The sequence below is a fragment of the Choristoneura fumiferana genome, chromosome 3, assembly GCF_025370935.1.
Source record: "Choristoneura fumiferana chromosome 3, NRCan_CFum_1, whole genome shotgun sequence".
Taxonomy (NCBI): Eukaryota; Metazoa; Arthropoda; class Insecta; order Lepidoptera; family Tortricidae; genus Choristoneura; species Choristoneura fumiferana.
This window is the reverse complement of record NC_133474.1, coordinates 2,699,449-2,713,155: the sequence shown is the minus strand read 5'-3', so window position 1 is coordinate 2,713,155 and position 13,707 is coordinate 2,699,449. Positions and strand designations below refer to the sequence as shown.

Below are 13,707 nucleotides of genomic sequence, written 5' to 3'. Positions count from 1 at the left end.
GTAAAAAAAGCTCCGGTGTTGCCACATTGCACTTCATTTAATTCAATTGATCCTATTTTTATACATACATTTTACTATTCATATGAGCTTGTATACAACGTATATACTAACATAACCCCGTGATACTTACAGTAGTGTATTGACAAATAAAGTTATTAAATAAATAAATTATATACCTAAATACGAACATAATGTGAAAGTACAGAATAGAACAAAGACTATTATCAGAATGGCAACCCAGGCCGGCATAGTACCTGCAACAAATATAGTTCATTTAAAATTTGTAATAGTATATATCCTACTAATATTACAAATGTCAAAGTTTGCCAAAGTGTGCCAAACGATAACGATGGGCGTAAAAATATAGTACACTAAAATAAAATTAGTTTGGAAATTGCGGTACACTTGACATTTCAATAAAGTTAGGTTTCTTTATAGAGGTCGTAGTGGTACAGTCACCAGCACCAATATCTGACACAAGAAAGCGTGCATAAATATCTGATACTACCATCGACATCTATGTACCTTACGGCACTAGACAGCAGGGCTACTACGCAACTCGAAACTCGAAGTTCGTGTTGTGCGGTCCCGCTGACACTTATACTATTTAATACGAGAGCGAGAGGGACGGTACGATACGAACTTCGAGTTTCGTAGTAGCCCTGCTGGCTGTTTGGAACAAAACGCGCGGCGCATCAATCATCAATATTACTTTGACACAACCGCTGTCACGGACGTCAACAGACTAGTGAACTGTTCACAAAACCGCGCTTTGAACTGTTTTTGTGCGCCGTTTTGATGTAAGAAACATGCAGTCTAGTATACATAGATGTCAATTCAATGGATACTACTTTATTTCTAGGGCCGGTAGGAATGGATTTTTGCGTGCTCCGCTGTGGCAGATATTAATGCAGATGGCTGTACAATGAGCGTCAATATACATTGGCCATTTGACAACGTGCCCACAAAAGCTCGTGGCTACTCAAACTACAGAGCTGCAAAGTTAAAATCAGCGCCATCTATCTGCGGCTACTTGAACTAGACAGTAGTATGACCTAACCTAATTAACTTAGAAAAGCTGAAAAATCCCCGGCACTAATTTCAAAGCTCAATATCTCAGACAGCTGAATAAATTTTTATCAGACAGCTAAGAATTACTGCAAAGAAACACGCTTTCACGTAAAAAAACGCATCGAAATCGGTCCATCCGTTTGAGATCTACGATGCCACAGACTGACAGACATTGGCGTGAAACCCTCTTTTTGTGTCAGGTGTCAAAAATAGCGATCAGCGCCACCCATTGGCGACTACCCAAACTAGAGAGCTGCAAAGTTACGATCAGCGCCATCTACCAGCGACTAATCAAACTAGACAGCCGCAAAGTAGCGATCAGCGCCACCTGTCACTCACCGGGGTACGGCAGGCTGTGCACGCGCAGACAGTTGTCGACGGAGATGGACAGCAGCGCGGCCTCGGCGCCCGACGTGATGGGCGGCCCGAACCCCGCCACCGGCAGGAAAGCCAGCCCCGTCACGAACATGCGGTGCGCGCGCTTCACGTGCAGCACTCGCTGGAAATAAATACCAACAAACATTAAATACAATACAATACACAATGACTCTATACCACATGAGATGGGAAATTACATACAATGTTTTTAATTTATTTAGACTGTATTACTGCTATTTATTGTACAAATTATTTTTGACTGAGTTGTTTTAATTAATGCTGCATGTTTAATTATTTAATTTATTAAGTCATTGGAATGTTTAGATGTATGGAAATATTTTAATAAGATCTGTTTGTTGTACCTATATTTGACAAATAAATTTATCATTATCATTATCACAAATAGTAATCGATACAGAAACATGTACACGGAGAGAAAAGTTACGAGGTAAGCAATAGGCGGCCTTATCGCTTAAGAGCGATCTCTTCCAGGCAACCTTATCCCTTAACCTTACCTTAACTTTTATTTTCGCTGAGTTTCTTGCTGGGTTCTTCTACACAGATGTTTCCGAACCGGTGGTAGATTTTTTAGACATTCATAAGTGCTAGTTATAGCCTAAATTGAATAAAGATACTTTGACTTTGATTTAAAATCAAAATCAAGTTTCAGATTACCCGATTTTTTAACCGAGACATGGATATTCACCCGAGCCGCAGGTGAGGGTTGATAGTGCCCTTAACCTGTCCTCTCCCAGAGGCACAAATTTGTGCCCAAAATCCTTCGATCCTGTTATCCTGGGAGATGACAGATTAAGGGTTTGATTCATTATTTTGCATAGAAAGGGTAACAAATATTACTATAATTGAAATATTTAAAAAAACAACGAAAACGATTTTCATCATCAGATCAGTACGGGGGGCGCTACCGTCATGAACGTACTCACTTATGAAAAGGATCTTGCGAAAAGATCGAAACTAGTCGGACCGTTCCTGACTTGTAATCGTCAGTTGAATTGTTCAATTGGATTCACCAGAGCCGCAGGTAAGGGTTGATAGTGCCCTTTTTGTAATTTTATTCAAATATGTCTCATGAAAGCTTAATTAATTAATTAGACTAATTAGATTTTGATGTTTTTCAACTTTGTATTACGTTATTTTTTAAGAGGTGTGTTTCTTGCATATTCCCTATCAGCCGTGCTATCTCACCTGTAAATTGAAAGCGACGTAGACGTGTACGGAGCCGCTGAACATGGTCCCGACGCCGACGAAGCGTCCGTCGTCGCGCACGGCCAGCGCCGACAGGCTCTCGCCGACCAGCACGGAGCGGCGCAGCGCCCCGTCCGAGGGACTCCACAGCTGGACCAGTCCCGTCTGCTTGCCGGACCGCGCCAGCGGGTTCGCGATCGTGAACATACGGTATTCGCCTTTCTTGTCTTCGATGGGACCGAACCTGAAAGTGTTTAAGGCCAGACATGAGGTCGACAAACTTATAATTCAATATTCTTGCATGATCATAGTTTTTACAATGCTATTTAGGTTTTAGTAAGAAATAAGTTTGTATTTAAATTTGATTTTTTAAAAAGTATTTTTTTAATAGCCTATATAGTGTCCCACTGCTGGGCAAAGGCCTCCCCTTTCTCCTTCCACTCGTCTCTGGCTTCGGCAAAATGTTGCCAGTCCGGCTGGAATCGCTCCAAATCGTCCCGCCACCTTCTTTTAGGCCTACCTCTGCTCCGGTGCCCGTCGCTTGGAACCCAATCAGTGGTGTGGAACCCAATCAGTGGTATATTTTTAAAAGTATGCATATTTATTTTTTTAAATTACTATTTAGTTCAGTTCAGTGGTTTTAATGTGAAGTTAACAAAACTTTCGCATCCCACTAATATTATAAGTCTGTTCGTTTGTTTGTTACCCCTCTCACGTCTAAACCGCTGAACCGATTAAAATGAAATTCGATATACAGATAGTTCGAGTCCCGCGGAAGGACATAGGATAGTCGTGAAGTCCCGTGATCCCGTGCCTCTCAACCGCGCCAGCCGTGGTGGCGATGCTTACAGGCATCATCAGTCACTCGTCCATACAGTAAACACCTACAGTGCGACAACTTGAGATTGTCTGGCAGTCGGGGCTGCCGCGCGCCTGCGAGCACGCGTGACGCGACACGCGCTAACATGTGCTCGGTCGGCCGTCTCCGAGCCTTGCTCTGAATGTTTCGATCTTTTCCTAAATATCTGTGCTCTTGTATTATTTATTATTTGTACGATTCAGAATTATTGCAATATAAAATTTAATAATAGGTACTTTAGAGGAGGTAAAAAATTCATCAGACATTACATAAAAGTTAAAAAACTCTATACACATATATTATAAAATAATATTTCTAAATGTTTAGTTGGACTGTTTTATTTTAATTTTCTGACAAAGTGATAACCCTTACTCGAGTTGGCGGCGGAGGTATGTTAGGAACAAAAGTCAACACAACATAGTAACTGCTCTCGCGCGCTTGGCGTTAAGGTGCAATTTAGATTGAACGCGATACCTCCCTAATTCTGTAGGCCAGTGTTCTTCAACCTTCTTCTTAACACGACCCCTTTAGTATCAAGAAATATTTCGCGACCCCCCTAACCATTGCTTTTTTCATTTATTTAATTTTGCGACAAATATTTTTACTAAAGTAGTTTTTCCATGGGGTCGCGACCCACAGGTTGAAAACCACTGCTGTGGGCTATTAAAACAGCGGCTTTCTCCAAGATCAAAGGAGTGCAGCTTCTGTACGTAGTAGTATTATTTTTTCTGTGATGCTAGTGACAGTGAGGGTGAGGGCGGTACCTGCAGCGCCGGAACAGATAGTTGGTGCCGTTGGGGGGCTGAGGGAGGTACCTGCAGCGCCGGAACAGATAGTTGGTGCCGTTGGGGGCTGAGGGAGGTACCTGCAGCGCCGGAACAGATAGTTGGTGCCGTTGGGGGGCTGAGGGAGGTACCTGCAGCGCCGGAACAGATAGTTGGTGCCGTTGGGGGGCTGAGGGAGGTACCTGCAGCGCCGGAACAGATAGTTGGTGCCGTTGGGGGCTGAGGGAGGTACCTGCAGCGCCGGAACAGATAGTTGGTGCCGTTGGGGGGTGAGGGAGGTACCTGCAGCGCCGGAACAGATAGTTGGTGCCGTTGGGGGGCTGAGGGAGGTACCTGCAGCGCCGGAACAGATAGTTGGTGCCGTTGGGGGGCTGAGGGAGGTACCTGCAGCGCCGGAACAGATAGTTGGTGCCGTTGGGGGGCTGAGGGAGGTACCTGCAGCGCCGGAACAGATAGTTGGTGCCGTTGGGGCTGAGGAGGTACCTGCAGCGCCGGAACAGATAGTTGGTGCCGTTGGGGCTGAGGGAGGTACCTGCAGCGCCGGAACAGATAGTTGGTGCCGTTGGGGGCTGAGGGAGGTACCTGCAGCGCCGGAACAGATAGTTGGTGCCGTTGGGGGGCTGAGGGAGGTACCTGCAGCGCCGGAACAGATAGTTGGTGCCGTTGGGGGGCTGAGGGAGGTACCTGCAGCGCCGGAACAGATAGTTGGTGCCGTTGGGGGGCTGGCAGGCCACGGTGAGGCGCGGCGGGGCGCGCGCGGCCGTGCCCCACAGCCGCGCCAGCCCGTCCTTGCCGATGCTGGCCAGCGTCGTGTCGCACGGGCTGAAGTCCAGGTCGTCCAACTGAAAACATGTATTGATTAAATATTTATAAAATTCAAATCGTTTATTCTGCAAGTAGGCCGCAAAGGGCTCTTAAACACGTCCATTTTTTTTAAACCACCAACGCTACACGAAACTTGGTAGAGAGTAATTTTTTCAAAATAAATAGTTACGTATAAATTACTTTCAAATTAAAGAAATAAAATACACGAAAAAAGCAAGGATATATGGGGTCTCTTAGTTACAAAACGAAAAAAGTAAAAGTGAAAATGTAGAATGCTTCCATCTCATAAATAAAAGGAAAATAAATAAATAATTGGAGATGTATAGTCGAGTTAGATAGATAGATACATAAGAGACTTTATTCACAAACAACATGCATAGGCGTGACCCAATGCACGCCATTGCAAACATACCATGACGATGAGAGTTTCCACAGAGGCGAAATATCGCTAGATGGCGTTAGTATCGTGAGATCCGTTTGACGTTCGCTTGCGATTGGCTCATTTAGTTATTTAACCAATCACGAGCAAACGTCAAACGGACCTCACGATTCTAACGCCATCTAGCGATATTTCGCCTCTGTCAAAACCCTCATTATACAAAAACAAACACTTTAAGTATAGTATATCCCGGAAAATTGAATTGGTTCCGCGGGATAACGATAAACGAAGTCTACACGGGTGGAGTTAAAGATAAATAGTGGCCGTAACACCCGAGTGTCGCATCTGTTATTATAGCAACTATTATAATTTTGAACATGAAACTACCGTGAGTGAGACTCACTCATATTAAATATAATGACCCGGATAACTCACGTCTTAAATCGAGTTTAGCTCGACATGTTTCGAAGACGAAGGGCTACGGATTAGCCCGAAACATGTCGAGCTAAACTCGATTTAAGACGTGAGTTATCCGGGTCATTATATTTAACTATTATAATCTGCGGCGGCAAGTACCTAAACGCAGTCTCTGAGGGACCCCGGACGACGACCGCACTAGCGACAGTGACGTATGTATCGAAAATACAAACTGAGACATGGATGCACAGAAAAACCCGAAAAAGAGACCAGCGCTGGGAATCGAACCCAGGTCCTCAGCAATCCGTGCTGCGTGCTATAACCCCTACACCACCGCTGGACAGGAATCTAGACACGAATTTTTCCTATGCATACATATCTCAGGTTGCTTATTTCTACAACGCTACTTATGCAGCAGCACTAGCGACATCTATGTTCCGCTCTCATCGAGAGACGTCACACTCTTTCGGAACCAACCGCTCACCCAGACAAGAGATGTCGCTACTAAGCAATCAAATTATGATTGGTTTTTTGGAGTATTTTTGTATTTTTTATTTCAACTCCAAATTTGTTACTTTTACGGGTATCCCGTGAAACCATATCAACACAAAAATATATTACAAAAAGACTCCAAAAAACCAATCATACTTTAAGTTGTAACTGGTCACCGTACCTCCTTGGTGTGTCCTTCGAGCACGAAGAGCAGCTTCATGGCGGGGAAGGCCCAGACGCGCACCTTGCAGTCGACGCCGCCGGTCGCCGCCAGCTTGCCGCTGTGGCTGATGCTGACCACCCGTTGCAGCGCGTCCGGTCTACAAACACACACACACACACACACACATGACACATGACACACACCAGAGGCTCAGGTGGTCCAGGTGGACCCCCACGAGTCCACGGGAGAACAGGCCCTATAGTACGAATCGCAAAAATCAAACTTCATATTTTATTTAATAAAAGAATGACGGTACAGTCACCAGCATTAATATCTGCCACAGCGGAGCGTGCGAAATTATCTGACACGACCTTCCGGCCCGAGAAAAAGAGTCGTATCAGATATTTATGCACGCTTGTTGTGTCAGAAATTGGTGCTGGTGACTGTACGATACGAACTTCGATTTTCTAATTTCGTAGTAGCAGTAGGGTGTCTACCAAAAACAGTAAAACTGAAAATAGTCTATGAGAAAAAAAAGTTTGGAAACCTGTGATTTGCACGAAAAACTTAAAACCTGCAACAATAGCCAAAGCAACTTATAAAAGTTGAAAAATTCAAGAGCAAGCTCAATCAAACATAGCTAAAAACCACCGCAAGGAAACTAACTTTAACGCCAAGAGCGAGTCGGGTTCGCACAGTGAACGATCCGTCCACAAATAATGAAACACAAATTAATTCGTACCTGCCACCCAAAATAAAAATGTTATAACTTATGAGCGCACTTTAAAAGTATCAAAATACTTCAAATCAGAGTTCAACTTAAGCTGACACATTTACATATCCATATTTTTTACTTTTTCAAAATCTTAGGCCCAGTGTGGCTCAGTGGTTTTTGAGATAAGGCAAGAATGATCAATTTGAAATTCCGAGAGAATTTTACTTATTTTCAATTCCTTCTGGGACCCGGGCAATTTCAAAAAAGTTTAAAGTGAAAGGGAGAACAGACACTCAACTAACTAAATTCTCCAGCACATATTATAGTAATAATAATAATATAGCCTTTCTGTTCTGAACTGGTAGTTTTCTATTTTTGTGTATGTTATTTAAGTATCATAAAGCAGCACACATTAGCATAGAAATATTGCGCATTGTTGCTTTCTAAAAACAGTTGGTAGTAGAGACGCATTGATAATCATCTGCCTTTGTGTTTTCCATATTACATCCATCATTCTAAATTGTTTAGATTAGAGATTTTCTTGCCAGATTCTTCTCAACAGAGGTTTTTCCGAAACGGTGAATTTGAACCGGTTGAATATGAATTTGACTATAAAATCAGATATACTGTTACAAATTATTTTTTTGCCTTTGACTGTACAGAACCTACGATGCGCGAGATCGACTTGCACTCGGCCAGTTTTTTAATAATTACCTATAAGTTATGTTATCTTTTGTGCATTACTAAATGCCAAAGCACAACTGAATAGTCAAAGTCCAATTAGAAATAAGTAAACTGCATGTATACTTCGGTCAATTGGTCATAGTCTGATAAAGTATGACGCATTAGTGATCTGCGCAATTATTCATGGTCACTGATTAACATCAATTATGTTAGGTAATTAGGTAAGCTGTAAGATTGGCCTAGAGTTAAATACAACCAAGACAAAAGTCATGACCAACCACCATAGTCTACCAATTAGAGTCAACAACAATACATTGAAATATGTTCGAAGCTATGTTTACTTAGGACAACAAGTATCTTTCTCTAAGACAAGACTCAAAGATGAGGTTAAAAGAAGAGTTAACATTACTTGGAATAAATTCTGGAGCCATAAAGAAACCCTAAAGTCAAACCTCCCTATAACACTTAAGAAAAAAGTTATGGACTCATGTTTACTACCCTGTCTTACATATGGCTGCCAAACATGGACATATAATAATAAAATTGAAAATAAAATACAAGTTTGCCGGAGAGCTGTGGAGAGGTGTATTAAACATACGAAGAATTAACAAAAAAAGAAACACAGAAATAAGAAAAACAACAAAATTAATAGATGCTTTATGTTTTTGAAATAATCATGTATGTTAGGAAGAACATATGTGATTTTCCCACTAACGTCGATAAGCCAAAGGCTACTAGAAACACAGGGAAGCTTAAAGTTCCATCTTACAGACTGGCTAAAACCAAAAAGTCTTTTCTGGGAAATTGCATACGTTTTTATAATAAAATTCCAAAAAATATTATAAATGAAACGGATACAAAATTCAGATCTATTGTCAAGAAGACATTAATATCAAAGGCGTATTATAAAGTTAATGATTATATCATGGACAGGGATATTTGGAAATAATTCCGATCCGCATTAGCGATCCCTTCAAATAGCGAACCTACTGTGTTAAAAATAAAGTTGTGTTAAATACTTGTGATGTATACATGTCATTTAATAATATTGTAAATCTGTTTTAAAAAAAAAAATATATATACCTCGTTGAGTTTCTTGCCGGATTCTTCTCAGCAGAGGTTTTTCCGAACCGGTGGTAGATTTTTTTTGACATTCATAAGTGCTTGTTGTAGCCTAAATTGAATAAAGATATTTTGACTTTGACTTTGACTTTGATGCTCTGGAACATGTGATAAAACTTAAATGGAAATGGGCAGGTCATAAATAAAGCACGCACGCACGCACGCACGCATGAATAAATAAAAATGGGCACAGTTAGTAACTTATTGGCAAGGTCCTACAAACAAACGAAAATGAGGTAGACCAAAAGAAAAATGGGAGGATGAATTAGTGAGAAATGCTGGCGAAAACTGGCTTACTAAAGCAAAGGACAGACTCTTGTGGCACGAAATGGAGGAGGCCTTTACCCGTTGAGGGGTCCATATTGAGTTGTTTTTTAATTAATTGCTATTTATTTATTATGAAATGAAATAATATGTAATTTTTTTAATGTATATGTTATAATTGGTATAATGAAATGATTGACTTGAATATGTAATGCATGCAGTTATGATTATGTTTTGTGATTCAAAATGGAAATAAAGAGGCTATAATAATAATAATAATGTAAGCAATCACTGTATGTATGAGTAATTGTTTGGCATTTTTAATTCACAAGATCATTAGCATTCAGATTGGATTACAGAAAGATAAACTAAAGAGTTGTTTTGATTACCACTATTATCACTTTTTCATGCGTTAATTACTCAGAGGGTTCAAGAAAAATATTTATTTGACAAAAGTTAAGAACTATTTACTAGTTTACCCTCGGCTTTGCACGTGTGAACTATTCGGTCTGTTAGTTACAATTGAAATTCCGGGATTTTACAAAATTCCCCTGGAAAATTACAAAATATATATTGTGATCTTCATTGAGGTTGTGTTAAGAACAACTGTCCAAAACTTCAATAAATCTAAGCCCAGCAGTTGAAATTTCAGGATTTTATCCCTATCACGTGGGAATATCAGGATAAAAAGTAGCCTATGTGTTATTCCAAAAGTCCAGCTACCTACATACCAAATTTTATGTCATGACTCTAAGCCCAGCAGTTGTTATTTCGAGATTTTATTCCTATCCTGTATGAATATCGGGATAAAAAGTAGCCTATATGTTAATCCAGGGTATATATTACCTGTATGCCAAATTTCATTCAAATCCATTCAGTAGTTTTTGCGTGAAAGAGTAACAAACATACATCCATACAAAATTTCACATTTATAATATTAATGGGGTGGGATTATTGTTTAATTCAATCATAATCATAATACATAATGTCTGATGCAAATACTTAAAATTCTGTTTGTAGCATGTCAAGTTATGATTATTGTGACAGAGTTCAGCTAGCTGCTTGCCAAGACTTGTCAACCTAAACCATTTATGCAACATAAGTATTTTAGGGTTCTTGACAAATCAAGATCAAGGTTCTGCGACTCTAAAAAAAACTACACCAAATAGGAAAGTAAGTTTAACACAAACAAATATGTTGCCTAATGCATTACTAAGAAATTGATGTTATTATGACTTGTTCAATAGTGATAAAATAAACAACAAAGAAGCATGTTTTTCTAGATAACTAACTAAGGTAAAAAATAAAACAGCAACAATTACACATTAAATTAGATAATGTAGATCATAAGCCAGTAAAGTATTTAGCAGCTATCCCATACACCTACAAACACGTATCTATCCTAAATAGACACACACTCTGTATAAAGTCCACGGAGCGCGTTTCCGACTCCAACTTCAATGATATATTAAAAAAAATAGAATCACATTTTTACTAAGGTAACTCACCCAAAATCTGTCTGCACGCTGTCACTGGGTCTTATCTCAAATGACATTCTTTTCTCCATAGTATTACTATTCTTGTCAGTTTTTGATATATTTTCATTCTCTGACACAGTACGCCTTCTTTTTCGTATGAGTCCATTCTCAGCCCGAAAGCTGCCCCGCCGCATCTCGGCCGCGTCCACCATGCGGATGTTCACTCGATACAGCTGGCAGTGGCTCTCCTGACCGGCCGTGAGGTACGTGCGGTTGTCGGCTGTCCGCACTGAACATGTCATCACCACGTTCGGCCCCGTCTCGTGCCTCATCACCTCCTCAGCCACAAACCTCTCACCATTATGCGATAACTCGAAAATTTCCTACAAAAAAACAACATCAACTTAAGAATAGTAGAAAAGCGCAAGGCTAAGGAAAAGGCACACGCTTAGGACGTTCTCGCTCAAGGATAACACCATTGACACGTAGGAGACATTGACTTTTTGCAACACCATCGACTTTCGTAAACAAAGGGAATTTACTCACGAATCCGTTAGCTACCCCCGTGTTGGAGGCCCCGCCGCCTCCGGCCACCAGAACATGCCGATTCGTTAAGGTCTGAAGCGTGTAAAGTGGAAAATCCACTCGCGCAAGTAATCCATCACCTCTATTACGAGCCATTTTTCCCTATAACATTTAACCAACGCGAGAATCACAGCCAAGCGTTATAAATAACACAGTCTGGAACTTGAAAGAAGCCTCATGAGTCCGCTTTTATTTATAACGACACGAAATTTTATTGTAATATGGAAAAAACAACATAGATTCCTCCACTAAACTTGACGAAATCTGCTTAGTTCCAACATGACAAAAGTCAAATTTGACAGCGGGCATTTACGAATCCAGCTAATGGTTGCATGGGTATCAAAGTTACAACAAATTTCATTTAAAAATTAATAATAAATTAATAGTTTTATACAATGGATGATAAAATTTCTTTCCATCAAGAGGTATTGTAATTTAAAATAACTTATTGAATGAATTTAATTTCCAATTGAGTGTTGACATTGACGTATTCGGTAGGGCCACGTCATGTTTGGAATAAGTTTTCGCTCCGCTCGAACGAAACGCAACCTAGCCTATTATTCATTTCATTCTTGATTCATTCACTTTAGGAAGCTATACCTTGGCTACTAATCAGTACAACTGATATAATAATAGTAATAATTTAAAACCTTCACTTAACTATTTTCTGTGCTTATGTATGACTAGAAACACTATTAAAAAAACGAAAATAATATGATCCCTAGTAGGTACGATTGCATATCTTTTTTAAATTTATTACGAATTAATCCAGTTGCCTGGAAGAGATTGCTAAATATTATTATTCTTCTTCTCTTTTAAAATATGGCTTTTCTGTCCTATTTCGCCAGTGTCAAGGTAAACTCTCTTTGAGAGGGACGTTGTACGGTGATTGTAGTTTTTGCAACTTGATAGTAAAATTCCAGAAACCACGTGGAGACCACTTACGCATTAAAAAATGTTAGACACGAGAGCAATATAGAATTTTGGGATCACTGTTCACTGTTAAGGTTAATCGCCGCATAAAACACTATCAAAATTATACTTCAACTAGCCAAAGAAACAGAAATAGCAAAATTAGATATTGTCTACATCCGCCATCTTCGAATGCTACAAATCGAATCCAATATTATTATTGTGAACACTTGTTATACTTAGATTTTACCGCCCGACTGTGACAATTTATGCCGGCCCACTTTTGTGTACTATGGCAATCCTTACAGTATACTTAACCTGATACCCTCTTCCTTTATTAATTAGTAGTTACATTACAGGTAGTTACCTATAATAATTAGTACCTACCTATTAATCTGTTGCTGCAGCCGTATTTGATATAGAGTACAGATTATCAAGAATGGCGACGCAATCAAATCCTGATCGTTGCTGGCATAGTTTCTCATCCTGCAGTACAGCCCGTTCTTGGATTGCGTGTTCCTTCCTGGTGGGCTCGGAGCTGAACCAGGTGGTCCTGGCCATGGCGTCGCTAGTTTTCGAGAATTAATAGTTAATTTAAATTTCGGTTCTTTTACCTTTTCATTGTACTTGTAGTGTCTATTCTTGTGTCTGATATCCTGTCAATCGTTCAAAGGTTAACTGGAAGAGATCCCTTTAAGGGATAAGTTCGCCTTTGTACATCTTATTATCCTGTGTTCTGTTATTTTCATGTGTTTTATGTACAATAAAGAGTTTTACAATACAATACAATATTACAATAGATATTCTACAGAGGCTTGGCCGTTGGCCGCTGGGCTTGCACCGATCCGAATCTAAGATATCCAACCAGAACTTTTTGGAGAACTGTTTGCTGTAATTAGGCTTGCTCAGTATGACATTAATTGAAATAAAACCATTACTTTAACTTTATTACCCCTACACTTTTCACACGGCGGACGCCATAGCGAGAGAGACCGCAGCACGCAGCAGTGCTGCCATGAACTATTTAATTCAACTCAAACTTGTAAGAAAACATTAAACTTTTAAGACTAATCGATATTATGCAAGATAAAGGGAACCCACGACATTAACTATATTTGAATAGACGCCTGACAAAAAATATTAGCAAAGTTTCTTATACTTTAAATAATTGGTGCCTGTCACGTAATACTTATTTTATTTGTATATAAGAAGCTTTCGTAATATTTTTGTCAGGGGTCTATTCAAACATAGCTTATTAAAAACATCTTTTATAAAATAACGAGGGTCTGGCTGACACAGCCTCTTGCCCTATTATCTTTGAAATCATTTAATACGAACCCTGAATGACTTTGAATTAGTATTTCTACAGTAG

The 13,707-nt window shown here is 39.9% G+C and overlaps 1 protein-coding gene across 1 annotated transcript; it reads right to left on the bottom strand.

The window, feature by feature from the left end:
- Positions 1–16: 16 nt before the first annotated feature.
- On the bottom strand, positions 17–11,718 carry LOC141426367 (guanine nucleotide-exchange factor SEC12). The gene is made up of 7 exons (XM_074085220.1): positions 11,385–11,718; positions 10,869–11,221; positions 6,594–6,732; positions 4,984–5,141; positions 2,656–2,899; positions 1,411–1,570; positions 17–254 (listed from the first exon to the last, which is right to left on the bottom strand). The coding sequence occupies exons 1-7, from the start codon at positions 11,517–11,519 to the stop codon at positions 169–171; spliced, it is 1,275 nt and encodes a 424-aa protein (XP_073941321.1). The 5' UTR covers positions 11,520–11,718; the 3' UTR covers positions 17–168.
- Positions 11,719–13,707: the final 1,989 nt, after the last annotated feature.